A 26,944-nucleotide genomic window follows, 5' to 3' on the forward strand; every position below is an offset into this window, starting at 1 on the left:
CAGGAAGCTGTTGGTTGTTTACACCTCACCTGGCATTCTCCTGATGTGGCAGGGAGCCTCTTTAACTAGAATTCTTATTGTAAAATCAGACATACATGCATATGTAAAATGAGTCGTACCAAAACCGATACCTGTTTGTCCAATGTAACTATATGCTCAGTATCCCAGGAAAGGATCAAGACAGGGAGGTGTGAGAAGGACAGGAGGAAAAAAACAAACCTCCTTGGTGGTGCTTGGAGTGAAAAAGTGTGAATTTAAAACACAGAGGCAGAGCAGGTTTGGGAGAAGGGGTTCTTTTCAGATGGGCATTAGGCATGTATGTCACCGAAGTGGTGGCAGATGTAACACAAGACTCACCACATGACTGTGATCAGGTAACGACCTGCATCCTTTACGGTCTTCCTCCAGGACTCCTCAATCCCCTTGTGAGTCTCCCACTTGCTACACACCAGGTTGCTGCTGTGGATCATGGATTTTGGCCCTGGGAAGGAAATACGGGCTTACAGTTAATGTGCACCCATTCCCAATTACTTACTCACTTGCTCTGAAGCCCATTTTCTGTCAAAATACCTTGCTCTATTGTAGAGGTTCCTTCTACACTTCCCGCTCTCTGACCATAAATGAGCTTTGTTGGTCCAGCATGAGCCCAGGCAGCTGCAGTAGAAAGCAAGTTTGAATAAAAAAATTCTTGCACCTGATCTCTTGTCTCACCATGTACCCCCCCCCTGCTACCTGCTGCTTCCTCATACACCTCCCTGCACCTCTCTGATGCTTTTATTTTTTCCAGCACTGTTTTCCCACCTGGGCTGTCCCACACGTCAGTGCACAAAGACCTACAGCCCTCCCTGCCCCTTGATGCTGCTCTTATTTTTAAATCCACCTTTCCCTCACATTCCTCCTCATCGAACGTGGAAACGGCCTCTGAAAGGATTTTAGTGTGCCTGAGAAGATGGGCTTTAATACTGGAGTTACATTTACCTGCGCTTCCTTGCTTCAACTGGCCAGAAGAGCATCCCCTGTTTCAGCATGGGTCTCTGTATAAGTAAAATCTGTGTACCAAAAAAAGTTTCCCAGAAAGGGAGCTGCTGCCTGTGGAGAAACAAACATGACCAACGCTGAAGGGGAGGTATCTGCACCCTCAAATCCCACGCTGAACGTGGACGTCTGCCCCCGTGGCCCCCCAGCTTTGCTGGTGGCCATTCCCTCTCCTGCTCTCCCAACCCCGGGGGTGAGCAGCCCCTACTCACCGCCTTGCCTCCATAATTTGGGGGGCAGGCAGCCCCCAGAAGCCTCTCCCAAACCCGAGCCACGTCTCCCGGCGTGCTGCAGGCCCTCCCGATGACAACCACCTCCTCGGCTCCCGCTCCGGAGAGGGCTCCTGACTACCGTCAACAAAATCATGAGGTAAAAATGGGGTGTCTTCCCGCCCTCGGGCGTTTCGGGGACCTGCCGGTGTCCCCCCGAGCCGGTGGTGCCCCCCCCCGGGCAGGTTGTGCGTCGAACCCCGCTCCGAGCAGAGCCGTTGACAGCGGCTGCGGGGGGCGACAGGGCCCGGCGTGTGCGAGGGTGTGAGCGGTGACACGGCCCCGCGTGTGCCCGCGGTCCCCCCCGCCACGGCCCCGGCACCGCCCGCCTCCCGCCGCCACCTCCCCGCGCCCGCCCCCGCCTCCGTCTCCTCCGCCCTCCGCACCGCCCGAGCCCCGGCCCGCTCCTCCCCGCCGCCGCCGCCGCCCCGGCCCCGCGGCTCCGTCCCCGGCCCGGCACCGCTCCCCGGCGGGCCGCCGCCTGCATGTCGTTGCTGCCCGCCGCCGCCGCCCCGCCGCCCTGCCGCCGCCGGCCCAGCCGCCCCGCCGCGCCGGATGCAGGTGAGCGCCGCGGCCCGACGGGGCCTGGCGGGGCGGGCGGCGGGGGGGGAGCGGGCCCGCGCCGCCATGTCGGGCCCCGCCGCCGCCCCGCCAGCACCGGGGCCAGCACCCGGGGCCGCCGCCGCGGCCTGGGCCGCCTCGCAGCCGCCGCTCCGCGCCCTCACGGACACACGGATCCGCGTATACGCGGGGGGGCTGCGGGCATATTACCGGCGGGGGGCGGCCCGGAGGGGAATAGGGCCCCCCCGAGGGGCCGGGGTCCCGGCGCCAGGCCCGGCGGTGGGCGATCCCCGGAGGCTGGGCCGCGTTGGCAGCCGCCCTCCGAGCTGCTTTCGGGGGTGCCAGGCTCACCCTATAGCCCCGGCTGCGGGCGGCAGCAGTGAGGTGAACCTCGGCTGCGGGGCGAACCTGGCCACGGGGTGAACCCGGCTGTGGGGCCAACGGCTCGCGTTGGCCCCAGCCCCCCCCGGGCCGGCCAGCATCCCCTGATGGGACCTTCGGCTGGTGCCGTGGGTGACCTGGCAGCGGGGTTGGCGAGGATGTTTTTGAGGAGGCACGGGTCTCACCGCTTTTTCCTGCTGGTCCTCAGCAGTCCCGTACGAGGAAGATGACAGAAATGTCACCTACGATAAAAGCTGGGCTTCGAGCTCAGGCGGCGGTGCTTGCAAATGAAGTAACACACCTAAACACTGAGTTTTTGGAACAGTTTGGGGCTTGCTTTTTAAACTTAAGTACTGTTGGTAAATATGGCAGAGGGCTCGGTTGCTTTCTGACATTTTGTGGCCACACCAAGTTTTATCTGACCTTCTGAAATCTTTAGACAAGTAGCCTTTATCAGGCCATTTTTGAAACTTTGAATAGGCCAAGTATTTGCTTTGGGGTGTTACAACTTCAGTGAACAGGCCTGCTGGTAAGAATTTTAGATGGCCTTGTTTAAACTGGAGGGGGGGGGGGGTGCTGCTTACTACAATTAAATTCATACCTGTGATATCCCCCCTGTGATGCTCAGCTGCTGAGCCAAGCAGAAACATGCTCCCCTGCAACCTAAAACTAACCTGGAGGGAAAAACACCTCATCCTGAAGTTGCTCACGGTTATACTTCTTGTGTGTGGCTGATAACGAAAGTGATGATAATGTGTCTATTTTTAGCCTCTACCATTCCTTTGAGATGTTTTTGCCCCGTTTTTTTTTTCCTTAAAAAAAAAGGAGTACATTATTTATAACAATAAAGTTTTCACCGTGACACAGCCCAAGGAATTCCTAGAAACTGCATCCCAGTTTGGAGGGCCAGAAAGCTCCGACAAAGGTGGAACACAGCCTTTACAAACACAGCACTGCCAATGATTTTATTTCTGCGTTCTCCCTATCAAAATAGGAAGCGATGGTGAAATTTGTACTGCTAAATGTCACTCTTCTGAAACACAGCTCACTTTAGGTACGGCCACATGCTGACGATACTTCACAAAAGATAAAGGCAGGCTTTACATTTGAGATTTACTTTGAGCTGCATGGAAGCACCGGAGCCTGACCTGACTTCCTGTACATAGCCCTTCTCCATTCCACAGCCCTGCGCTTCAGACGGCTTTATTCATTATTGAACGCAGGCAGATTTGGAGGCACCAAAGCGCTTGCCTGTAGCTTTCTTTTTTCCTGATGGAGGGTGGTGGGAGTTTATTTACAGCTTGATTTTGTAATTTTGCTCCAGAGCAGACAGGCAGCACACACAACCCACAGTATTGTGTCAATTCGACTGAACAGAACTTAAGATTGGGCATCAACTCGGGTGTTAAATCCCCTTGTCCGCTATCGCCAAAGATGACTGAAGATAACAAAAGCCCCGTTACAGTTTGACTGTTCAGTTTAACTGAAGGGTGGGAGTTTTGCAGTGTTTTGCTGTCTGCTAAACAAAACCTGTTAAACACTTTCAGTTTTGTTCTTTTCTTTCTATTAAAAGTGAGGGCAGTCTACTCTCTGTGCTAAAATACAGCAGAATTTTATTCCATTTTATCTTCCTACAGGGGCTCTTTCTAATTTAGTTTGTGTATTTAATTGAAGGATAAAGTACGGTGTAAATGGCTGACAGATATTGCCATGTTCCTGAGCTAAGTTTAGGTTTCTTCTGTCCTTGGAAGCCAAGATCCTAATGTGTCAGCAATACAGGAGTAAGACTACCCATCATCAGACTGTTAGCAAAACTTAGTTTGGCAGCACTATGAAAAACACAAAACTTTGCAGATTCATTTTAGTTGCTGTTGAGTTTCCCACCAGGTCTGTATGGCAAACTTCTGCTGGCACAGCTCTGTCTGCGAGCGCTGTGACGAAGTGTGACCCGTGACTGACATAGCTGTGCCAGCAGAAGTCCGAGCTGTAGAAGCAGTTATCTGCAAAAATGCACTTTTACTGATATAGCTTGTTTTCATTTTTAAAGGGTGTTTTTCCCTATCCTGGTAGCAGTGCTGCTGCTCTCAGGGATGTAGTGTAATTAGACATTTATTTGCTTGGCTTGGAAGGGACAACTGGTCAGGGTGTATTTTCCATGTGTGGCTCTCCCCTTCCCATCCACAGTCTCTAGGAGCTCAGTCACGTTTGCAGTGAGAAGTCTCTTGTGGAAGTAAGTGAAGTTATGGCTGCTACTTGCTTTCTTTCTGTCCAAATGTGTTTATAAAAATTCCATTTTGTGTGATAAACTGGGATTTTTTTTCTATGTGGACCATGTGGTTGTTTTTCATTAACATTCTTGCTTTTGCGTAAAGTGAGACAGGCTTTTGACCGAGATTGCCTAGTACTGTAATATTTAGCTTTCACACCAGTCTTACAAGAAATAAGCCAGAAAATTATCCCAAGGTGTGTGTGGACTCTGGTAGTAAATGAAAAGTCACCACTGGAGGAGAATTAATCTATTTCCACACCGGGGTCAATTACTTAATTAAAATATAAAACAGCCAGAAGAAAAACTTACATTTAGGCAGATTGCAGTGCCTGCTGTCTTTTTTTTGTTCAGAGTCAACAGGCACAAATGGGGGAGGTGTATTGTTTTTTGTTAAAACATTTCTGAGGGCATTCTGGTTTTAAGTAGTAAAATTATGTGTCGGTAACATGCATAATTTTAGACCAAACTTTCTCTAACTGCTAGAAAAAATAACTGCTTAGATCAGCTTTAATCTGTTGGACACTTTCAGGTTACTTGAGTTTAAAAGGGGAGATAAATGCAAATACAAGGCTTGCTTGCTATTCATTGGAAAGAGCTTTTGGGATGCCAAAAGGGCACCTGAGGCACTGGATATAACCTGATTTGTAGAATACTGAGAAAGCAAATGTAACACTGGAGCTTAGTTGTTTGGGAGCATAAGATGGCATTTGAGAAAACTTTAAAAAAGTAAGTTAAAATATGTCTTAGGCATATTTGGATTCAGGAAGATTTGCTGTGGATTTACTACTTTAGAGCATTAAACGCTAAGCCTCTTGTAATTTTTTTTTTTTTTTCTGAATTCTGTGGTTCTCTCGATGATAGTCCATAATCAAGGCTCGGGTTCTTGTTACTTGCTTTCTTCAGTTTAACAGAGTGTTTCTCCTGTCTCAAGCAGATTTGCTAGTGCTGAAAAGATAACAGATAGCTCTCCTCTGCATTTGTGTACGGCCCCTGTGCACCACTGGTGGCTCAGGCTAGGGGAGCAAGCTGCCTTTAATGCTGCACTTACCTTGCTTGGGACAGGATGCCCAGCTGTCAGGTCTTCCATCGCTTGGGAAAGCTGTGTAGAAATTGTGACTAAATCCAAGAGCTGTGCATTTTCCTCCATTTATTTAGGCTATCAGTTAATGTACATGTCAAAACATGCAGCAAGCTGTTTTGATGGTGCAGCTATCCCAGCTGAGCTGACTGAACTTTGCTGGTGCCAGAAGGGGAAGTGCTGCTTTACTCCCAGCCCTGCCACGCATCGGACCGTGTGCTGAACCAGTTTTACTCCCTATCCAGTAAATAAACAAACAAAACAGGAGATGGAGGCTGCAGGGTGTTCATGTGTTTTAAAGGTGTTGATTTTTACCTCTACAGTGACAGTACCATGTAACTGCACCATTTGATGAATTCTTTGGATTTCAATGATTTGTCCATACAGCTTCTCCATCTCACCTGTAATGATAAAAAAAGAAAGACTGTCTTAGGACATTTCTTTGTTGCTATCTTTAGCTGGTAACAATGTTTCTGGAATTCTCTTGCTCTCCTTCCCCATCTTAAAATTGGCTTGTACATCTCAGGTCCATGTCAGCAAACTTCACGTGCATACCTCCCACCACAACCCCACCCCCCAAAAGATCAAACAACTCAGAGGAGACAAAGTAAACTGAAGTATCCCACAGATGGCAAGAAGACTTTAAATGCACAGGATTTACTGGATCCATTTGTGCCGCTTTCAGGAGTGCCTTGGAATAGATCTCAGAGCAGGGTGCAGAGGGGACTGTGTAAGGCCTTTAGCTGAACAAGGTGACTTTGTTTGAAGCTTGATAAATTCAGAGAACGGTTACATGACACCTACCTGTAATGGCAGGGTACTGGATGTGATTTCGTTTCTGTTATTCAGGAGAAAACTCCTCTGAGTTGAAAATAGAAAAAACGAGCAAAAAAATTTCCACAAAAATCACTAAAATTACTATGATTAAGAGCACAGTGTAAGAAAATCTCTCCAGAAAAGTTGCTCTGGAATCCCGTTTAGAAGAACCACTTTGGGATTTGCTTGCACATCTTCCTACAGAGGATCAAGAAGTAACTTAGCACTGTTCAGACACTACTGGAAAGCTTTCACTTAGCACTGTTCAGACACTACTGGAAAGCTTTCCCTCCAGGGTTTTTGAGAGGTGGTCATTGAAAATATGATTAAAGCCAGGCAAAAATGCATTATATGATGTTCTACAAGAAAAAAAATTGTATCCCTTTCAAGGGGAGACCAGCACTGATAAAAATGCTCCAAGATGAAGACAAGGCAGCTCCAAACAATTTTAGCGACAACTCACTTGCAATCAGTGAACACAGAGTTTTTTGAAGGTGTACAAATTCAGCACCCAGGGCAGGGAACTGAACCCCATTTAGCCATTGCACATCATGCACACAAGTAATTTGACTAAAGCTTGTAACCAACATGTGTACAGAAGGAACAGATAAGGTTGTGTGTGTTCACCCCTTACTTTGGCATTTCCTGATGTAAATGATTAACGGTGTTTTATGATTGCACAGCATTGTAGCTGTTTATGCTTTGCATTTAGCTAAACGGTTTATTGTCTTTCACATTCTGCTTACCTGTAAAGGAGCTTTATGTTTTCTATGAGAAAGGTATATAAAATGAGATTAAAAGGGCTTTAGGACTCTTATCTGCAGATATGAAGTCTGTGGTGTAGGTGCCTAATTTAAATGAAGTTATTGCTGCACGTATCTTGTCTGCAGGCCAGTTTCACAGATTTACAATTGTCCTGTTAACAAAGGTGCTTGAATGGTCTATGCTAGCAGCATAGAAATTAAATACTTGTTCCTTTTTTGTCAAAACTGAACAGTTTGGAGAAAGTCAAACTTCCACTTTGAGCACAACAGTGAGAGTAGGGCCAGAGGAGAAAGGAAGAGGAGGGGTTTTCCCTCATTGCCTTGCTGCCAAAAGCAAGTTGAGGCTTGCTTGTGACACTGATGGTTAAAAGCAGCAATGTCAAAAATAGCAATCTCTGGATTCAAACAGCAGCACTGCTGCCTTGCTCCAATTCAAGTAGGTCCACTTGAGTAAAAAGCCTAAGAATAAAGATGACAACCCTCAGGAGGGGGCATATACTTCCTGAGTCTATGGCGTGATGGATCTTCAGAAGGGTTTTTAGTTTGGGGTTTACCTCTGCCCCATTTGCAGCTTGAGTACTGGTAAGTCTTTGACTGTTTACAGACACAAACTGACTAATCCTTCAGAGTATTCTGCCATCATCCTTGCTGTTGTGAATCAGGATTATTCGTCACCCTGAACAATCATAAAGGAAAACCTATCGTGCCCTTAGCTAGGAGCAGCAGAAATTTTTATGGCTGGGAAACTACTGGAGACAGCTCTCCTCTGATGGAGGCCTTTACCCTTCCCGTGTTATGCGCCCACCTGTGGTCTCCAGAGACCTGTGTTGGAAAGAGGAATGCAAACCAAAACTCCTGACTAAGGGCCCTTTATCCTCCACCAATCCTTCCACAACTACTACTGCAAGTCAATAGCTCCCCAGTCTCATACTTAACTGAAACTAAAAACCTAGTTAAACTATCTTAAATGCTTTTTAAAGGCAAAAAAATATTCATGGACTGAGGCAGCTCTGCAAGTTGCAGAAGAGAGAGGAATGTTTAGCCTTGTGTTAAGGGGGAGGTTTTGGGGCAGGCAGGGAGAAGGAAGGGCTCCTCAGGAAAAACGAGGTGGAAAGGGAATTGCCTTCTGCTTAGCAATACACATGCCATGGCTCACAGCTACAGACAGAAAGAATACAGTCTTCACCTTACGGGGTCCTAGTACTGAAAAGGGAGCTTTTCACACTTAAAAATAGCTTTGGTTTTCTTTTTAAGACATTTTGACAATTCCAGAAACTTGCTTTACTGACAGGTCATTTTGAGAAGGAGGTTTTTACGGGTTGTTACACAAAGTTTTGTGAATGCTAAGATGTATGCCTTTTGGGCAAATTTGAAACCCAGAAAGCCTCTCTTGTTTTAATTTCTTTGAGTGTCCACTACCGGCTGAAACCACCTTTTATTTAGCTGATCTCTTCTGAGTGAGGAAACTGAACCTCACATTGGGAGCAATAGTGCAGAGTGTCACCCTCTTCTTTTTTCAACCTTTAAACATTTTTTTAGTTCACCAGATTTCACAATTATGAAGATAACCACAAAAAATATCCGCTTTTGGTCAAACTGTTAATAATAGTCAGGATTTGTAGATTGTGCTCAAGTTTGCTGTTTACCCTTTAGGGCAGCTGAATAAATTGATTGGGTAGTTCTTCCCTTGCTTTTCAGGAATGCTTCTGTCTGACTGAACATCTTTGTGCCTTCTAATCACAAATTAGTTTTGCTTTTTTTTCTTCCTAAGAAATCAATCTAAAGGCTCTCTCAGTAGGTTCTGTCTTTGCTTTAAGTACGTAGAGAGAAAAGCTCGTTGAGGAAAACTTCCTTCTGCAGATTTTTGTCTGTTTTTTCCCATGTGATACTCACAGGAAAACTGAGAACATACTTTGTATGCTTTGCTGGATATTAGCATCCCGTGTTTTGTCAACAGCAGAGTGGAAAGGTCCTGCAGGTTTTTAAGTTTTCAGCTCTGTGGCCTGCAGCTGTTCCTGCTCCTGGTGCATACTGCTAAGATCTCGTGGCCTAAAAAAGGTATTTGAAAGCTTCCAGTTGAAAGGTCCCATTCAAGTACTCTGGATACATTTGTCTCTTCCATGTAAGCAAGGGAGTTTGCTCTTTGGCAGTAGAGGTGAATGTATACCTGAGACTTGCTTGCTTTAGGTACTTGTGTGAAGTCAATAAGCTTCCCGATGGCACAAGGAGGGGTGTACCTCCCTCACATAAATGTCTTTTATCTTGAGTCAGCCTTGACACGTGGAGAATATCCTCTGCTCTTCTCGTTGCTTCAGGCTGAGAGCTGGAATAGAATTAAAATGCTGGGAGGAAAGCCTAGAGTTGTCACCTAGTCATCTGTGGGGAGAAACGCAGATAGGAACTGCTACCAGCTCTGTGAAGCTGCCAGCGTTTCCTGGCCTTTTGGAAAGGGTTGGTTCGCTCGTGTCTTGTCAGAGCAAGTATCAGTATGCACTGCTCAGCCCTTGCACACGACACAGGCTGCTGCAAGATAGAGCTTCCTGCTGATAGAGATAGGAAATTTAATACTGATTTACAAGGGACATAAAAGCAGAACAGTTGTTAGAAACTGTGCTATTCAGGTAAAAGAAAACACTTCTTTGCATTTTCTTAGATCCATGGAACTTGCAGCTCTGGGCAGGAAAAGGCAAATTGAAGCAGTGCTGAATGTAGTTCCTGAAAACTGATAACTGCTTCCTCTATACCTTAAAATTTGATTTCTTTTTATTCTGTTACATGAATTTACAACTAGCCCTGGAAGTGGGAGAGAGCAAGCACAGGATGAATTATCCACCCAGCAGAAATTTCCACTTGTGAACGCCTTTCCTCTAATCCCTTTTTGTTTTGGAAAGTTAAGAAAGCAAAAGGAAAACAGGGCCAGGCAACTTCTCACATACCAGAATATAGTCATAAGTGCCAGGAAGAGCTGGGTTCAGATTGTCAGATGGCCCTTGGCTTGCATTTTTTCCTCCAGTCAAATTAAATTTTACCATTGGAAGTAGTTCAGTCTCTAGGCCCATTTTTGTACCTGTGCAACGATCCTCTTCCTTCTCTTCCTCAGTCTGGAGTGAAAGATTGTAAAGGAGTGAAATTCATCAGATAAATTAGGAATATTTTGAATGGATGAGAGAAGCACATATATTAAGTACTTGAGACCTGTAGATAGAAGAGGAGGTTTGGGTTTTTTTACAGTTCTAAAATCTCTTTGAAATGTCTCAGATTACAAGGTTATATAGCCTTTTTGCAGACTTACGCAAAGTCTGAGCGAGGCTATGACCTTAGCACATCCATTTCATTCTTGGATGTATCTTTTGGTGTACCGTTTGATTTGAAGACTACACAGTGACTAGGCCTGTGATGAACTGCAAGGTGTTTTTCTGCCTGCTTTAGTAACCCCTAGGTGCTGCCAAACTAAACTCCCCATGCATGTAAAGGTGGAACCGCTCAGTTTTAAATTGATGGCTATTTACTTCATGGCAGCTGCAGGTATGGACAAAACAACCCTGGATGTGTATACAGGGAGATGAGTATAACTCAGAAGTATTTTCTACTTGGAAAATTATGTGTTTTAAACCTCAAGCTGTCAATAATGCTACAGCATTTCCGAATCCGTACCTGCCTCTTCCGTGTACCCACTGTGTCTGTGTTCTTGCTTTAGGCTCTGCTTCTGTTAAAGCAGTGGTGTGCGTGCTACTCAGCAATGACTGACACTTGGTAGGACCAGGGCTTTGGACCGTATTTTTCTTCAACTTCCTTCCAGAGGTCTTTATCTTGTTTGCAGGTTTATACAGCACTTTGTGTCATGAGTACTTGAACCTTCTAGCACCTCAGTGTCTTGAAATTGAGCGTCAGGGCCACAGCTCTTCTGCGTGACTCCAAATCCGCAATGAAGGACTGTGACCAAAACTTAGTGAGACAGGGAGGGAGGGGAGACCATGAGGAAGCCTTTGCAAACACAAACATTAGGGAACTCTTGAATTAACTTCTCAGGTGCATATTAGGAAATAATAGGAAACTGACCTGTTTGAAAAACTTCAGTAAAAATTGCCAGATATATTCCCTGATTAAGTAATGCACACACTTTAGATAAAATCCCTTCAAGCGGCTGAACAGAGGAATCCACCCAAGTTCAACCTATCTTCTGGCAGAAGAACAAGTGCAATTCATGTCAGCTCTCAGCCATGCCCCCTGCCAGCTAACATATACCTCAGGGTTTGTTTCCATATGGCCTACTTCCCTCTAATAAACTAATATTACAGTGATCATTCTGGGCAACAGAATTAGCCTTCTGCTAATTTTAGTTTAGAGAGCAGGATACCTCCTGCACTGGATAATGACCCACTGGAGATCACAGCTTTGTGTGTCTTGTTGCAGTCAGACTTCATAGGTGCTTGTAGTGAATTAACCTCCAGATATCCACATCTCACTTTTCTGTTTGAGGTGAATTTCCTGGTCCCCACATAGATTGTCTTGGGCTATTGTTGTTGTAGTTTCTCATTTTCCACCTTGCCAGAATACACCTAGAAGAGTCTAATGGTGTAAATGCACATGGGAAAGGTTTGGATAATCAGATACAGAAGCAGCTTGAACTGTCTTCTGATATTCAAATAATATGTGTTTCTCAGGCTATCAGGTAAGCTTTTTTACTTCTTTAATCAAAGTAGTAAAGTACATTTAAATATACCCAACTTAGAAAGGGTTTTATGCCTATAATCTGCTTTATTTTAAAGAGATCCTTTTTCTTTTCCTCCTCTGCTGAGCACTTCGAGCATTAGTGCAGCATCCTGTGGCCTGTTGAAACTGGGCTATAATAAGGAAAGGCTAAAATAGAGTGTGCCAGCGATTGCAAAACAGTTTCCACTATTGGTGTGTACTTTTTCCTCCAGCTTTGCCCCCCCTCTCCCTTCTTTCTTTAAAATCTTGAGCTTTGACTCATCCAAGTTTACCTGTAGTTGACCAGAGTGGGCCTTGTAACTTTAAAGCTGTTTGAAGTAAGTTTTACAGTGGCAAATTTCCCTCCTGTTAATTATTGCCGCAAAGAACAGATTGTGAGTGATAAGATGGCCATTATCTTTTTATCATAGAGGGAGAGTAGCTGAAGTGCTGCTGGGCTTTGCTTATTTTCTTAATGAATTGGCAGTTTACCACTTAAAGGGAAAGATAACATCTTAGTCACATAAATAATCTCATTTGTTGTTTTCTCCTATCACAAACTTTTCTTTGAAGGATGAAAGGTTATTGATGATTCAAATTGTATTTTAAAGAAAGGAAGAAATGTTCATTGAGAAGACTACTTCAAAGTTGTTGCAGTGGTATGCGTGAATTAATAATTCTGGTGTAGTTTTGCTCAAAAAACAGGTCGATAGCTGACTTCTCTCCAGTTATTGATCCTGAGAAGTTGAATGACAAGGTGTTGGCTCGGGGCAGCCTGAACAGGGTCTTTATCATTTCTAAGCTAGTGAGTGAATGAGCTGAGGTGTCAGATTAGGCTTGTCAATAGAACAGCTCTTTCCCTAGAGGCTTGGAGGGATGCTCACACACCACAACACTTCGAGCTTAACCATTTCTTGGTGTTGAGGGTTTTCTCTCTCCCTGGTTCTATTGCTGTCAAACTGGTACTAGGAAAACCTCCTGCTTTAAGTTGCAGTCACGGCTGCTTTTTGTCTGTGCTCACAACCCAGGACAGCGTTTTGACTTGATGCTTGCTACTGATCCAGCACTGGCTGCTTCCCTCCCCAGACTGCCAGTGACTTCAGTTCTTAATCCTTTAAGCCACTCTGTCTTGTATCTCATTGAAAGACCAGCACTCTCCAGGGGATGGGGCAGCATTGCAAATAGGTCATTTCTTTGAACTAGTGTGGGATACTTGTGCAGATAAACATACTATTTAAACCATCCCTCTGGGGGCTTCTGATCAAATTTATTTACAAGCTGTTGAAACTCTTCTTGTCCTATATCAGACTTCTTGTATGCATTTCTGTTAATCAGAGCTTTGCATTTGAGGAGCTACCTACCCTGTGTATGCATGTAAACTAGCCCCTAAGAGCTTCTTTCAAAAGAGTAAATATAAAAGGGTCTGAAGACAAAGGCAGGTATTAGTCTGACTTGATGCAGATATTCAAGAGTTGTCATATACACTACGAGAGGTAACAGACTATTTCTGAACAGTTTCTGTTCTTTTGAAGTAAGGGCTGAAATGTTAACTAAGTACAGAAATTAAAAATAACTATATAATGCTACATATTATTTCCATGCAGTAAATAGTTCAGCTGTTCTTGTAAGCAGGGATGTGACAGAGAAAAAGGAAAGGTAGAAGCCTGGATATTCTTGTGTTACCTGTGATTTAAGAAAAGACTCTCTACTTCATTTAGAAGAGATGAGGGAACAGGGGGAGATAACTAGTGGCTATATGTCAGTAGGACAATTATAATTTCCATAAAGTGAGTGCCAGTTGGCTCTAGAATTAATAGAATACAGCTTGTTCCCTCCCTTCCCACTCCTCCCCTTGGCTTTTGCTGCCTTTTTTCCCCAGGGTTTACTTCTAGGACTTTTCTATGCTTCTCTGGGCTTTTATGGTCTTTGTTGAAGTGGTAATGTGAAGCCCCCTGCGATCCCACTGCCACTGAATTTACTATCACCTGCAGGTTCTTGGTTATCTCTTGTATTCCAGTATTCCTACCCGCAACCTGAATTTCCTTGCTCAGTCTTGTGCCATACATCAAGACAGGCAGAGGAGGTGAGAAGCCTCGCAGGATGTGGTTGCTGAACGTCACTGCAGCCTGTCCTATGTCTTGTTTTGCTTGTCTTACAGGGGCTCCACAGCACATAAGCAGCTCTCAGCTCTGCATGAGCTGAGCTGGTTCCCTAACCAGTGTGCCAGTTTCCTTACTGGAAAGGAAGAAAGCTGTGTAATTAAGGTAACAGTGATTGTGTTTCCAATCCCTGAAAACAGTCCCTTTGTACAACAGCCTCTAGCAGATCCCTGTGAACTGCTGCACCTCTCCCACGATGAAGAGCTCACTAATGAGCAAAGAGGATTTTCTGTGGAACCGAACATGTGAAACAAATAGCCTCCTCTTGCTGAGCCTAGTCCAAGTACCACATGGAATGAAAACTAGAGCAAGATTTGGACAAGTTCCATCATATTGTTGCTGTGCTTGTTGTTGACATGTCCTTTTCACCACGATTCTGAGTTCACTAGCTGGAGTGGGTAAGTGCAATTCCAAAATTCTGTGTGCAGGTTCTCACAGGGTTGCCACCACTCTGGTAAGGATTGCAATGCTTTCCAAATTGTCAATCAAGTTTACCAAGCAGTAGTGCTCTCTTTCTGACCCTCAAGTTACACCATGAAGATGCCTCCTGCCTGTGCAAACTTGCTCCAAACCTGGTGGATGGCTGTGAGTTTCCCTTGACTATGGCAAAGACAAAATTGCTAGTCAGGGGCAACACCACAGCAACAGTCTGTTCCCTTTCTGCGTCTCAGCATAAACATGCCTCCTGACCAGTTACAGCTTAGAGGAACAGCTTTTCACCCTCTCAGCATCAGTACAAAGATCCCACTGCTTGGGCCTTTCCACTTCTTGCAGCTGATAGCAGGCAAAATAAGGAGATCAGCCTTGTGATAGGTACAAGGAACAACTATGAAAATTAATTCTGAAGCTTATTTTTTTGGAAGTATTTTCTACATCTACTATTTATCTCAATCATGTAGAAGAGGTGGCAGTTTTATTAAATATTCAGCTTTCAATGTGCGAAGACTCCCTAGAAGTTTCAAGTTAAGGAATTTAAGTACTGAACCTAAGAGTAACAAAGATGTCTTACTAAAGCAAGCTTGGTTTTAGATGCATGACTGGTGTGGTTCAAGAAAACCCCATATTATCTTGCTATATTTTTAAATGCATTAGCAGATGAGAAGAGTAGAAGCCAATGTAATTTTCTAACAGCATTACAGAAGTAAGGTCCTGTCTCTTTCCCACTTGGAGTCCAGATTATTTTTTAAAAAGCAAACTGGTCTGAGGCCCTGTCTACAGGTTAATACAGAACCAGAGTTACTGTTGCTACAGACTTGAAAGGAGATAGAAGTAAATGGCCTTTAATGTTCTAGATTTCCACAGTTCCCTCAACTATGTGGTTTTGGACACTTCCTGCTAAAGAAGGAATTGCTAGTGAATAGAGATCAATAATCCTACTGAGCTCATGTAGAGGAGCCCTCTGCACAGCAGTCAGTGTGCCTTCTTGTGAGAAACACTTCCTTGGATAGATGATACAAAAAAAATTACATCTTTTTACTGATTTATATAACAAAATATTTTTTTCAGTTTTACTTGTGGACTTCATTGGTTTTTTTGCTAGCTCCATGGTGCTAAGCTTGAAATTTTAGTTGTTATTCCTTAGATTTAATATTCACTTCAAATTTCTTTTGCCTTGCAATTTATTTCCACTCACTGTTTAACTATCCTCCTGTTGGTAGGATACTTACTTGTGCCCAAGTAGTCTCTATTTATGTACATCGATTATACTTTACTGAAAGATTGTTTGAAATCTCAGGAAACAACAGCAACAAAATGCTTATTTTCCCTTTTTAATAAAAAACTGTGATGAGGCATTTTTATTTGTTTCACTGATAATCTCTAGTTCCAATCAGGTTACTTAGAATAAAAAACTGAAAAGGAGCAGTACCTTTGTTGGCAGACTCACAGTGCTCGTTGAACTCTTGGTAGAGACAGCATATGCAGAGGTGGTTGAATATGTTTCTGCAGGAAAGCACAGTGAAGAAAATTAAGATCCAAGCCAAAGAGTATCAAAATTCCCCATGCATATTTTCTTGCTAGTATGTATACACTAGATACTATATATACTGATACACTAAGTAGTTTACCTTAAGCTAACACATATATATCCCAGTATTAGCAGTTTTGTTTTAAATCTCCTTAATATACCCTTAAACAATCACTTTATTTGCTTGATCTTCATCCCCAGCAAAGTACTCTTAATTCAGTTTTTGTATTTGTGGGTATTGGCTGTACTTGCCCTTCCCCTTTGGGAGGCTGAAATGGGGAGACTTTTGTCATACATTCATATAAAAACAGAGCATGCTTATTACAGATGAGCAGCTCTCCTCTCCTCCCTTTGCAACCATTTAGTCCTGTTTACAAAATACATAGATAAAAATGGCTCTGTTTCCCAGCTTGTGGTCCAACTTTCCAATATTAAATAACACGTGCCTGTGTGTATACATGCACAAGCACACGCTCTGGCCTCATCAGCCAGCAGGTTTTTTTAATTCCAGGGAGGAATCACCATATGGAAGTGGATGGACAGTAAGCTGTTACAGCGCAGAGGAAGGAGAAATGATTCAGGGCTGTCTGCTGGATAGTTTTCAAAATGCTTTGGCAGTTTGACTCATCTATATAAAGAGACTAAAAAAAAAAAATCACAAAGAATGTCACTCTGCTGGAGGCGAGGATTTTGAGTTGTGCCAACACATCCATGAACACAGGGCTGAAGCGAGATGAAGTTGCAGCTCTTTTTGATTTGCTTCCTCATTAGAAACAGACAATTCATTTATGCGTTGAGGTATGAAAGAACTTAAACAGAACAACACATTACAGTCACAGTAATTTAAGAAATGCATCTTCTAACCTCTCTGAGGAAGGGACTGGTCATTATTTTGCAGCAGCACATAGCTCTAAGGGACTTTGACCTATCTGGCTTCAAAGTCCTCCTGTAACATAGATGCCAAATAATCAGGACAGCTTTGAGCAGGCTTTCTCTTTCCACTGAACATACATTAATCCTTCTGCTCAATGGGGGATATTTGCCTTCAGAAGAATAGATCTGACTTTAATAAAAATGATAGTGATGCAGTTTGTCTCTCATAGCAACCCTGCGATAGTTACTTTGGTGTGTTTAGATGTGCTGTGTAATGGAAGAGATTTTCTGTGTTTGCAGCTGCAGTTGATTTCCCCCACCCATACATAAAAACCCACAACACTATGAGTTAAGAAATTTCTTAATCCCTAGCATAGTATCCTTTTTTCTCTTGTTACACTGATGCAATCTGTAGGTCTGCCTTCGGCTTCTCCCTAAGAAAAAACAGTTTGCATTTCATTTATCTAACTATATCCTCCCTATGTCACATTCCCCACAGCTGTTTAACTTGAGAAGATCTTAGGTAGTTTAGAAGAGCAGCAACCTTTTCTGTTACTACCTGGCTGTCTGAAACTCCAAGTGTGCGGAAGCTCCTGTTGTTTGTTGCCCAAAAAAATGTTTCTTCAGAGTAAAAGCCTGTGACACAGCCTGGTAGCTCGAAACTTTATTCTTTGAGCTCTCCGCACTTTTAGTACTGTTACATTATTCCTCTTCTTTGGCTTTAATTGGTAGCCAGCATGTCCCTTACACAACAGCTAGCAGATACAGCAGCATATAAAAACAAGAGTGCAGAAAAGGCAGCCTACAACCCTACTGCCAAACCAAATAACCTCCCTGTAGCCCTTTTTATATACATTTATATACAGCTGAGCCAGAGCTGCTTAAGATCACCTGGGACCATACGCAGGGTTTCACTACTATGCCAGTCATTGCTAGGTTTTTGAGGATGGACTTGTAGCCAAAGAGCACATAAACTGTTAGGAACCCCCAGATTTTGAAATTTGTTCAGAGCTTAAACATTTTTCTTACTACTGCACTGATGTTCTCAAATTCAGGTCTTCTTTAATTTACACAATGTCAGGGTTATTCTATTTAAGTTCACTTGGTTAGATTTGTAGTGAGAGCAAGTTTTAGTGGCTTCAAAAGTTTTCCAAGGGAACTCTTTAGAGGAAAAGCTAGCAAGAATTTTTTTTGGTCACACTTGAAAAGCAAAGAAACTGAGCTCACATATTCTCCTCATGTCATACCTGTGTTAGCTGAATTTTAGCAAAGGCCTTGCTTTAACCTGCAGGGTGCAACTCTGCAACAGCTCAAGCTGACCTAAATCAGTTCTACTTCAGTTCTCATGTCCCTGACTGGGTATTCCTGCTTTTTTCCTTTCTACGGTGCTAATGCACATCCAATTTTGGGGTTAACTGACTCAGGGAAATCGGTGTAGCTCCTTGAAGACCAAACAAAAATCGGTTGCGATTTTTGGATACGAGTTTAGTTCCAGGACAAGCTGAGGGGCAGATGGGAACGATAGGAGTTGAGAACCCAGGCAGATTTATTTTTGCTTCAAAAAAATACATGTGGTGGCTTTTAAGTCTTGCTCAATTTGCTGTTACGCAGAAGAAAAAAAAAGGGTATTTGATTTAGGTTTGTTTTCCCTTTTCTGTAACTGTGGAAATTGCACTGATGCTTGTTTGACTCACTACTATTTCAAAATAATATTAAAGTGACTAATATCTGAAAAATGTGCGTGTCGTTTGACTCGCAGATCAGGGCTCATTTCATTGGAGGGCCTCTGACTGCTGCAAATTGCTTTAAATTGGCAGAGCACTTCTCATAACGAGCAATATTTCAACATAATTTAATTGGGTTCCCTGCCAAGGAGGAAACTGTAATCCTGAAGCTTTTTGATGGTGTCACCTGGTCAGTGGTCATCTCTTGGCCTGTGGGTAGGTATGGGTGACTATGGGGTGACTCAGATGGTCTAACCACCACAGTTTTAAAGACTTTATCACCAGGCCCTGGGATATTTGTCTGATTTCTTCCCCACTGCAAGGAGCGAAGCTGCTGAGGTCTGGCAGTGAGAATGGCAAATCCTGCTCTGGTTTCCAGCAAGGCTGCTCAGCAGCTGGAGGAGACCGCTGTCGCTTCAAGACTTTGAATCAACGTGCGTGTGACAGCAAGAACCCCTGGCTGGACTAAGCCTCCTTGAGCTGTTAGTCATCTGTGCCTGGCTTGCGATGAAACAGCAAGCTGAAATACAAATAATTTCCCACTTGCTTTTTTAGCTGGAAATGCACCTTGAGAAGCCCATAGAAGCAACTGTGGCCAAAGCTTTTGCCAGCAGTATGCAGGGCAGGGAGGAGTTGCAGTATGCAGAAACAGAAATTTAAATCTGCCTGGGACTGATATTACTATAATATTATGCTGTAAAAAACTAGAATGCAGACACCTTGTAAGCACAGCATGTTTCAGAGAGCACTTACGCAAATGCTGGTGGCTGGGTATTGACAGCAAAGTTTGCAATGTCCTATCCAGATATGGTAGAAGTAACAATTGTTTTAAGATACGACAGATTAAAAAGTAAAATGAAGACCCATACTGGGTCAGTTCAGATGTTTGATGATTAAGACAAAGATTAAAAAAACTCCATTCAGGCATAAACACTTAATCCTTTGTTGGTATTCTGCTTGATTTTCACCACCCAGCTTTTAGGTTTCTCCCTTCTAATCAGTAGTATGCCTTGCAGATGAAGTAAATATTGCCAGGTAGTGAAATCTCATTTTCTATTAAAGGATCATCGAGGTAATCCTGTGACGGTAGTGTGACAGCTTTACTTGCTGCAAAACTAGCTTGCTGCTTTTTGGCACAGACAGGCTCACTCTGTTTATGCCGTGTCTGAAACGCTAGGACTGTGGTCTTTATTTGGGTGTATAGCACGTAAAATTTATATTGAGTAGTATGCTAGATAATACACTTGGTGCGGATTGAGGCAATTAGGCTTTAATGCAAAGTGCAGTAGCGTTGCAATATGTTTCCTTGCAGGCATTGGGACTGGGACCGTGCTCTCTGCAGCTGCCAGGGACTGCAAGCTTTCCTAAAGCTTGGGTCTTGGCCCCCCGTCTCAGCAGTGATTCACAGCTCTGCTGGATGTTTCTGGTTGGTTCCAGGGGTCTAGCAAAATCCAGGAAGAGCTGTGTCGAGACTCGCTGGAATGTGGATTAGTTTCATACGCGTCTAAGGGCAAGGATGCCCGGGAAGAAAGGTGAAATAGGGCTCTTGTGGCTCTCGTCAGGGGCTGTGAGGAATCTGGTTTTGGGGCCAGGGCTGCTCCTTGCTTCTGCACATGCACTTATTTAACAATGAAGATAAATCCAGCAAAACCCAAGCACTGGAGATTTAGCACTCCTGAAACATAGCCTGTAACTCTGGCTGTGTTGGGAAGTACCGTTCCTGAGGTTGGAGTTCTGAAACGAGGATCGAAGGATTTCAGGTCTAATTCCGTGTCCTTAGGTAATCTGTTTCATTCATTGCCCCGAACTGAATTGCTGCAGCTGAGCAGTGTGAGTGCAGAATCCTCTTACCCTGTAGCCTTGCTGTATGACTTCACCTGTAAATAGAAGTTGGCTATAATTAGACATGGGGCTCGCATCTGCCTTGCACTTGCAAGTGTGAATGGAATTTCCTTGGGCATTCGTTAGGGAATAAAGCACCAGACTCGTAGCCAAGACCCTTTGTAGGGGACAGCTGTGACAATTCCTGCTGCTGTGCAATGCCAGAATGCTGTTTTGACTATCTGCATCAGCTGGGAAAAACTGCAGTACTTTAAGCTCATAAAGGGCACATGATCTTTGTTTAGTTGGAGTAGCTGAAAAAAACCCTGAACTAGTTTTCTCAAATTCTTCATAGTTTTCTATCTCATCAGTTCAGCAAACCAAGCAAATTATAGTTATTTTAAAATCTTCACAGCTATTGCAGCCAGCTGTAGTAGAGATGTATGTATGAGGGGAAAAGTGCATCCTGTAGACCAGCTGCTTTGGATTTGTATAAAACCAAGATTTGTGTATTTTGTGTGTCTGGGGAGGAAAAGACCAGTGAACAGCAAATTCAGCTAACCTTACGTTTTTAAACCAAACAACCCCCCTCTCCTCTCCAGTCTTTCTCAGCACAATGGTCTGGGGAGGTGTGGAGGAAAACTACCCATGTTGCCTGGAAATCGTGTGTTTTTTGAACGGGACATCTGAGCTCTCTTCTGACAAGAATCTGGAAAATGAGATCGGTTGAATTTGTGTGTGCACAAGCTCACCCTTAAGACATGAGTGCATCTGATGTTAAAGTTTTGGACTGGGCTGAAGCCCTGTATGCACAAGAACAGCTAATGAGAATTTTACCTGAGCTCGTTTTATGTCTCCTAGGCCATTAGGAGTTAAAAGGTCTTGACTGATACTGAGCATGAAAAAGCACAGAACAGAAAAGCTGGATAGTTAATGGAAAAATTGAGCTAATTCCCCTTTGGACTGCAATTTCAAGTCTTGTATAAGTGCAGTGCAAAAGTGGGACTTTGTGTATTGAATTGCTGGAAAAGCAGCCTTCCCTTCAGTCGTATGGAAACTACAGGAGGGAGCAATCCATGTGCTTTCACTGTGAATAGCGAAACGCTGTCATCTTGTCTGCAGGTTCTGCACACAGCGAATAACTCAGCAGTGATGTAGGTTACGCTTTGGTCTGGGTGATAAACTAGGAAATCCAAAAGTCTGCGTCAGGGCAGTACAAGGTAACACTGCGGATGACTGCAGAAAACCAAACTTTGTAGGAAGAAATGCTCCTTTCCATTACAGTCCCCTATTCCGCAGAGGTCTGAGCACCTGCTTAGCTCCATGTACTGGGACCAGTTGGGCTGATGTCAGCATAATATTTATTGTACATAAACTCCAGGGCATGCATTTTTGCCGAGTGTCACGGGGAAAGGTAATCTCCTGTCGGGCTAGAAATGAAGAAATGTTGTCAAGTGGCAGATGGTAATAGTTGTGATGGTCTTTCAGACTAACAGGGATGCCAAAGGAAAAATATGATCCTCCAGATCCTCGCAGAATTTACACCATCATGTCAGCAGAAGAGGTAGCTAACGGGAAGAAGTCACATTGGGCTGAATTAGAGATCTCGGGTGAGTTGATTTGGTTTTGAATTTTGCTTCAGCAGAATTATTGATGCTTCAGAATCACACCAGATGCTTTCAGATAGGGGATCCTGTTGTGAAAAACAGTTTTTATGAGTTGGGGGAGGAGGATTAACTGCCTTACCAGATTGTCTCTGAGCTTGGCTGGCTCATATTAAGCCCCAACTCACAGAATCACAGAATCATTCAGGTTGGAAAAGACCCTTGGGATCATCGAGTCCAACCATCAGCCCTACTCTACAAAGTTCTCCCCTACACCATATCCCCCAACATCTCATCCAAACGACCCTTAAACATATCCAGGAATGATGACTCCACCACCTCCCTGGGCAGCCTATTCCACTGTCTGACCACTCTGTGAAAAATTTTTTCCTAATGTTCACTCTGAACCTCCCCTGTTGGAGTTTAAAGCCATTCCCTTCTGTTCTGTCACTAATTACCTGTGAGAAGAGACCAGCACCAACCTCTCTACAATGTCCTTTCAGGTAGTTGTAGAGAGTGATGAGGTCTCTCCTCAGCCTTCTCTTCCGCAAACTAAACAGTCCCAGCTCCTTCAGTCGCTCTTCATAGGATTTGTTCTCCAGGCCCTTCACCAGCTTCGTTGCCCTCCTCTGCACTCGCTCCAGCACCTTGATGTCTCTCGTATTGAGGTGCCCCAAACTGGACACAATACTCCAGGTGTGGCCTCACCAGTGCAGAGTGCAGGGGGACTATCACCTCCCTACTTTTGCTGGTCACACTATTTCTAATACAAGCCAGGATGCTGTTTGGCTTTCTTGGTCACCCAGGCACACTGCTGGCTCACGTTCAGCTGCTTGTCAATTAAAACCCACAGATCCTTTTCTTCCAGCCAGCTCTCCAGTCACAGCTCCCCAAGCCTGTAGCGACACATGGGGTTGTTGTGGCCCAAGTGCAGGACCTGGCACTTGGCCTTGTTGAAACTCATCCTGTTAATGTTGGCCCACAGATCCAATCTATCCAAGTTTCTCCATAGAGTCTCCCTGTCTTGATGCAGATCAACACTCCCGCTTAACTTGGTGTCATCTGCAAACTTACTGATGATACACTCTATGTCCTTATCAAGATCATCAATAAAGATGTTAAACAGAAATGGTCCCAACACCGAGCCCTGAGGAACGCCACTTGTGACTGGCTGCCAACTGGATTTAGCTCCACTGACCACCACTCTCTGGGACCGTCCAGCCAGCCAGTGCTTGATCAGATTGGATGCAAGTTTTTGGGTAGCACATCAGCTTTCCTAGAACTGTACCCCTGTCTCTATCCTTTTAACTGAAAGGATTAGATAATTATTTAAAGTCTACTCATAGAAAAGATCTTCTGTGAGTGTTACTGAGCATTCCAGTGAAGTGGTAAGGTTTCCACACTGGAAATCCCATATTCTGACATCTCCCATAATCTGTATTTGGTGGTTTGAGAGTGCAAGACTAAAGAGATGGTTCTTTGCTTTTCTTTTTTAGGTAGAGTGCGGAGCTTAAGTACGTCACTTTGGTCATTGACGCACTTGACTGCTCTGCACCTCAATGACAATAATCTTACTCGCATTCCACCTGATATTGCCAAGCTTCATAATCTGGTTTACCTGGATCTGTCATCCAACAAACTCAGAAGTTTACCAGCAGAACTAGGAAACATGGTATCTCTCAGGTGAGAGAAATTATTCTGGTTAACTTTTCAAAAATCTATATTCTGGCATTGGAACTGAGAATTTTATTTTGCTTTCCATTCTTGTATTTAAAATAATTATGAAAAATTAAAGATTGGTGCAAAACTTCAGTTCTAATGATTACTTCTGGGTTCATTACCCTTCTTTTCTGATCTCTACAGATACATGTCTTCAAGATATGTAGTCTTCTGCTCTGAAACATTCTTTGAGACTCGGTGATTGCCTGCTGTTTAAATTCTCCCTGATTTAATTTTACATTTTGGGGTTTTTGTAGCTTTTTTTTCCTAATGAAAGTATTTTGGTCAGGCTTTGAAATGGGAAAAATCTTTCCATAATACAAAAAATTCAGGGTAAAAAGTGTCATCTTTGAAGATGAGTTTTCTTCTGAAGTAATATTCATCAAAAGTGTTTTTGCATTTGCTGCAGGGAATTGCTTTTAAATAACAATCTGTTACGGGTTTTGCCTTATGAACTTGGACGGCTCTTCCAGCTACAAACCCTAGGTTTGAAAGGTGAGTGAGTTCTTTACAGTTAAATTTTTCTAGGAGTACTCTTGAATTACTGATGGGACTGGGCTCAGAAGCTTTGTGTATTACTTCAACATTTTCTTGCTGTTTATGTGAGATACTAAGCTTGTTACAAAAATGGACAGTTTGGAAAACAATGCTTTTATTTTAATGCTGTTAAACTTCCTTGTGAGCCTATTTCAAATCTGTAGATAGATAAATAAACCCTTTAACCTACCATATTATTGATTGAGGTCAGTCAAAGGAAGAAAGTCTATGTGTACTAGCTATTCTACAGTATATGATACTGTGGTATTTTACAGTTCCAAGTTAAGCAACCTAAATATCTTCTGGGTCAATTTTTCTGGTCTCATTATGGGAGATTTTCTTTGGTTGGAAGGCCTCAAGAAAGTCAGGAAGCTAATCACCCAGTTGTTGTTTTATGCTTTTGGCAGGCAATCCTTTATCACAAGATATTCTCAGCCTCTACCAGGATCCAGATGGAACTCGAAAGCTACTGAACTACATGCTTGACAATCTAGCAGGTGACAGCCCTACAAATCTGATTGACAGAAGTGGTTTAAAAGCATGCATTTCTGACAGTATTTGCTGCTAAAACAAGAATCTGAACCAGCGAAGGGAGAGTATTTTGTAACTGCTTTGCGTTTTTGTCAAGTGGTTCCAGTCATACACGCAAACACATACTTGCACACAGTGGAAAAGGTTGACATATATTGTTTAAGCTTTTCCCAGGTTACTATGTACAGCCAGTTGTTTCCACTGTTCTGTTTGAAACCCTTCAATTAACAGTAAAGCGCAAAGTCTTCCTTGCTGAAGCCATTTTGATACTTTCCACTAGAAATTATAATCCCAATGCAAGCAGACTGTCAAATTTAAATCTAAGAATACCAAAGTGATTAAGAATATCCAGTACGTGACTTAAATACTGCTTTGTGGTTCTGTAACTAAGCTTCCTGTTTTGCCACTTGATGTCTACTAAGTTAAAACATTTCAGGAATGATGGCTATAGGTTGAGGTTCTTGGAGAAGGGGAGTATAGAATGTCTGAACCACTACAGGATTTAACCCTCCTACTTCAGCAGTATATTTAAAGTTCAGGAGTATTTTGCTGGTGCTTCCAGATTTGAAAGCAAGAGAATTGTGAATTGTGAATCTTATGACTGACAAATTTCCTCTTGCTGTAGCTAGCCATTTAAATGATTTTTGCCTCCTCTGGAGTGTAAAAAGACTTGGGGAGTTGGAGTTGCAAAGCACAGTGTAGAACATTGTTCAGTCATCATTTTGACTTAGAAATAGTAATTTACCAATATAAACCCTGAATTAATCACTGTTTAATTTTTTTTTTAGTTCATCCAGAGCAGCTGCCTCCAAGGCCATGGATTACTTTAAAAGAACGAGACCAAATTCTGCCCTCAGGTAAATCTGTGGTTCTTTTCCCTGTGTTCACAGAGTGATGCACTTTTCTTTGACTTTATTTTCAGAGAAGTCTTCTGCTTTACATGCATCAGATTGAAAATAGCAATTTGTGTTAATTTGTACTAAAACTATTAACATATGGTTGTGCTGCAAATACCATTTTTGTAATTTGGATAGGATGCCGGTCATTTCTTTCAGGCTTTTTCATAACTGATTCCCTGATTTCACTGATGCCCAAGCAAAAGAGCTTTTTTTAAAAGAAATTGTTTCTCAGAAATAATAACTGTAAAATAACTGTACACAAATGCCGTGTCCACACACGGGCTGACTAAAGTGAGACTTTGAGAAGTCCCTATCTGCAAGTGAACACGTGGAGTGCCTGGTACTGAAGTTAGTTTAATGCCCTCTATTGTTGCTTTTGGTAAAGTGCAAGAGGCAGCATTTCTTCAGGCTGTCCAAATCCGCTGGCTCTTCTTACCCTGCACATCCTGAATATAGTCCTCAAAAAGCATCTGTGAGCCTGTGTAAAGAAGAAAAATGCTATAATGTGCCAGTCCTCTGCACATTTTCTTTTTAGAAGTGTGAAGATACCAGGTCTTCGAAACTTAACTCAGTCATGTGTTAGGCCGTCTAATGTTGCAGTTAAGATCATCTGTCACTTTTTTTATATTAAAGAACAACAAACCAGAAATAGGAAGAAATGGAAAATGCCCAAAGTCCTGTAATCCACCACAACATTAAGTTCTGCATTTCTGTTTCAAATTCCCCTATAAATCAGTATCTCAGTGGAGTTTTACTGACTTCAGTTGTATTTTTTAAATCAAACTTCCTGAGAAGAAACATAATTCAGAAGTCATTAGAAAGCACAGCATTAGGCTGGTGAGCTGTGAAATATTTCATGGTAAAAACTGTAACAAGCCAATTGCTTTTTATTAAATTGAAACAAATGAATGGCAGAAATCTTCTTTGACTATGAGTATAAAAAAACCACAGCTGTGAGGTAGCGTCACAGTAAAACCTCACTTCTTTACCTGCAAATATCAGCAGTCTTTTCCAGTGGCATGGTGCTAGGATGCTGCATTTACCTATCTTTTTGTCTTGGTGTAAAATCTAAGGGAGCTAAGAAGTTTGTGTGTGAAAGAAGAGTGTTTCAAGTTGAATGATTGATGAGCTTCAGGCTGACTTCTCTTTTTTTTTTTTTTTAATGGGACCAAATAATGTATTAGGTGCTTGCTAATTTATTACTTCATTTCTTCTTCTCTTCCCTGCCCTCATTCAGACCTCTTTC

The 26,944-nt window shown here is 43.2% G+C and overlaps 1 protein-coding gene across 1 annotated transcript in view; it reads left to right on the top strand.

Moving 5' to 3' along the window:
* The first annotated feature begins 1,769 nt into the window (after positions 1 to 1,769).
* The window catches only part of CNOT6L (CCR4-NOT transcription complex subunit 6 like), a 33,163-nt gene continuing 7,988 nt past the window's right edge, over positions 1,770 to 26,944 (top strand). The window contains exons 1-6 of the mRNA XM_074905276.1: positions 1,770 to 1,865; positions 21,897 to 22,018; positions 23,509 to 23,695; positions 24,141 to 24,226; positions 24,676 to 24,765; positions 25,588 to 25,656. Of these exons, the coding sequence (XP_074761377.1) occupies positions 21,907 to 22,018; positions 23,509 to 23,695; positions 24,141 to 24,226; positions 24,676 to 24,765; positions 25,588 to 25,656 (544 nt within the window). The 5' untranslated portion in view covers positions 1,770 to 1,865; positions 21,897 to 21,906. The remainder of the gene's footprint in view (positions 1,866 to 21,896; positions 22,019 to 23,508; positions 23,696 to 24,140; positions 24,227 to 24,675; positions 24,766 to 25,587; positions 25,657 to 26,944) is intronic.

The sequence above is a fragment of the Athene noctua genome, chromosome 4 (genome assembly GCF_965140245.1).
Source record: "Athene noctua chromosome 4, bAthNoc1.hap1.1, whole genome shotgun sequence".
NCBI lineage: Eukaryota > Metazoa > Chordata > Aves > Strigiformes > Strigidae > Athene > Athene noctua.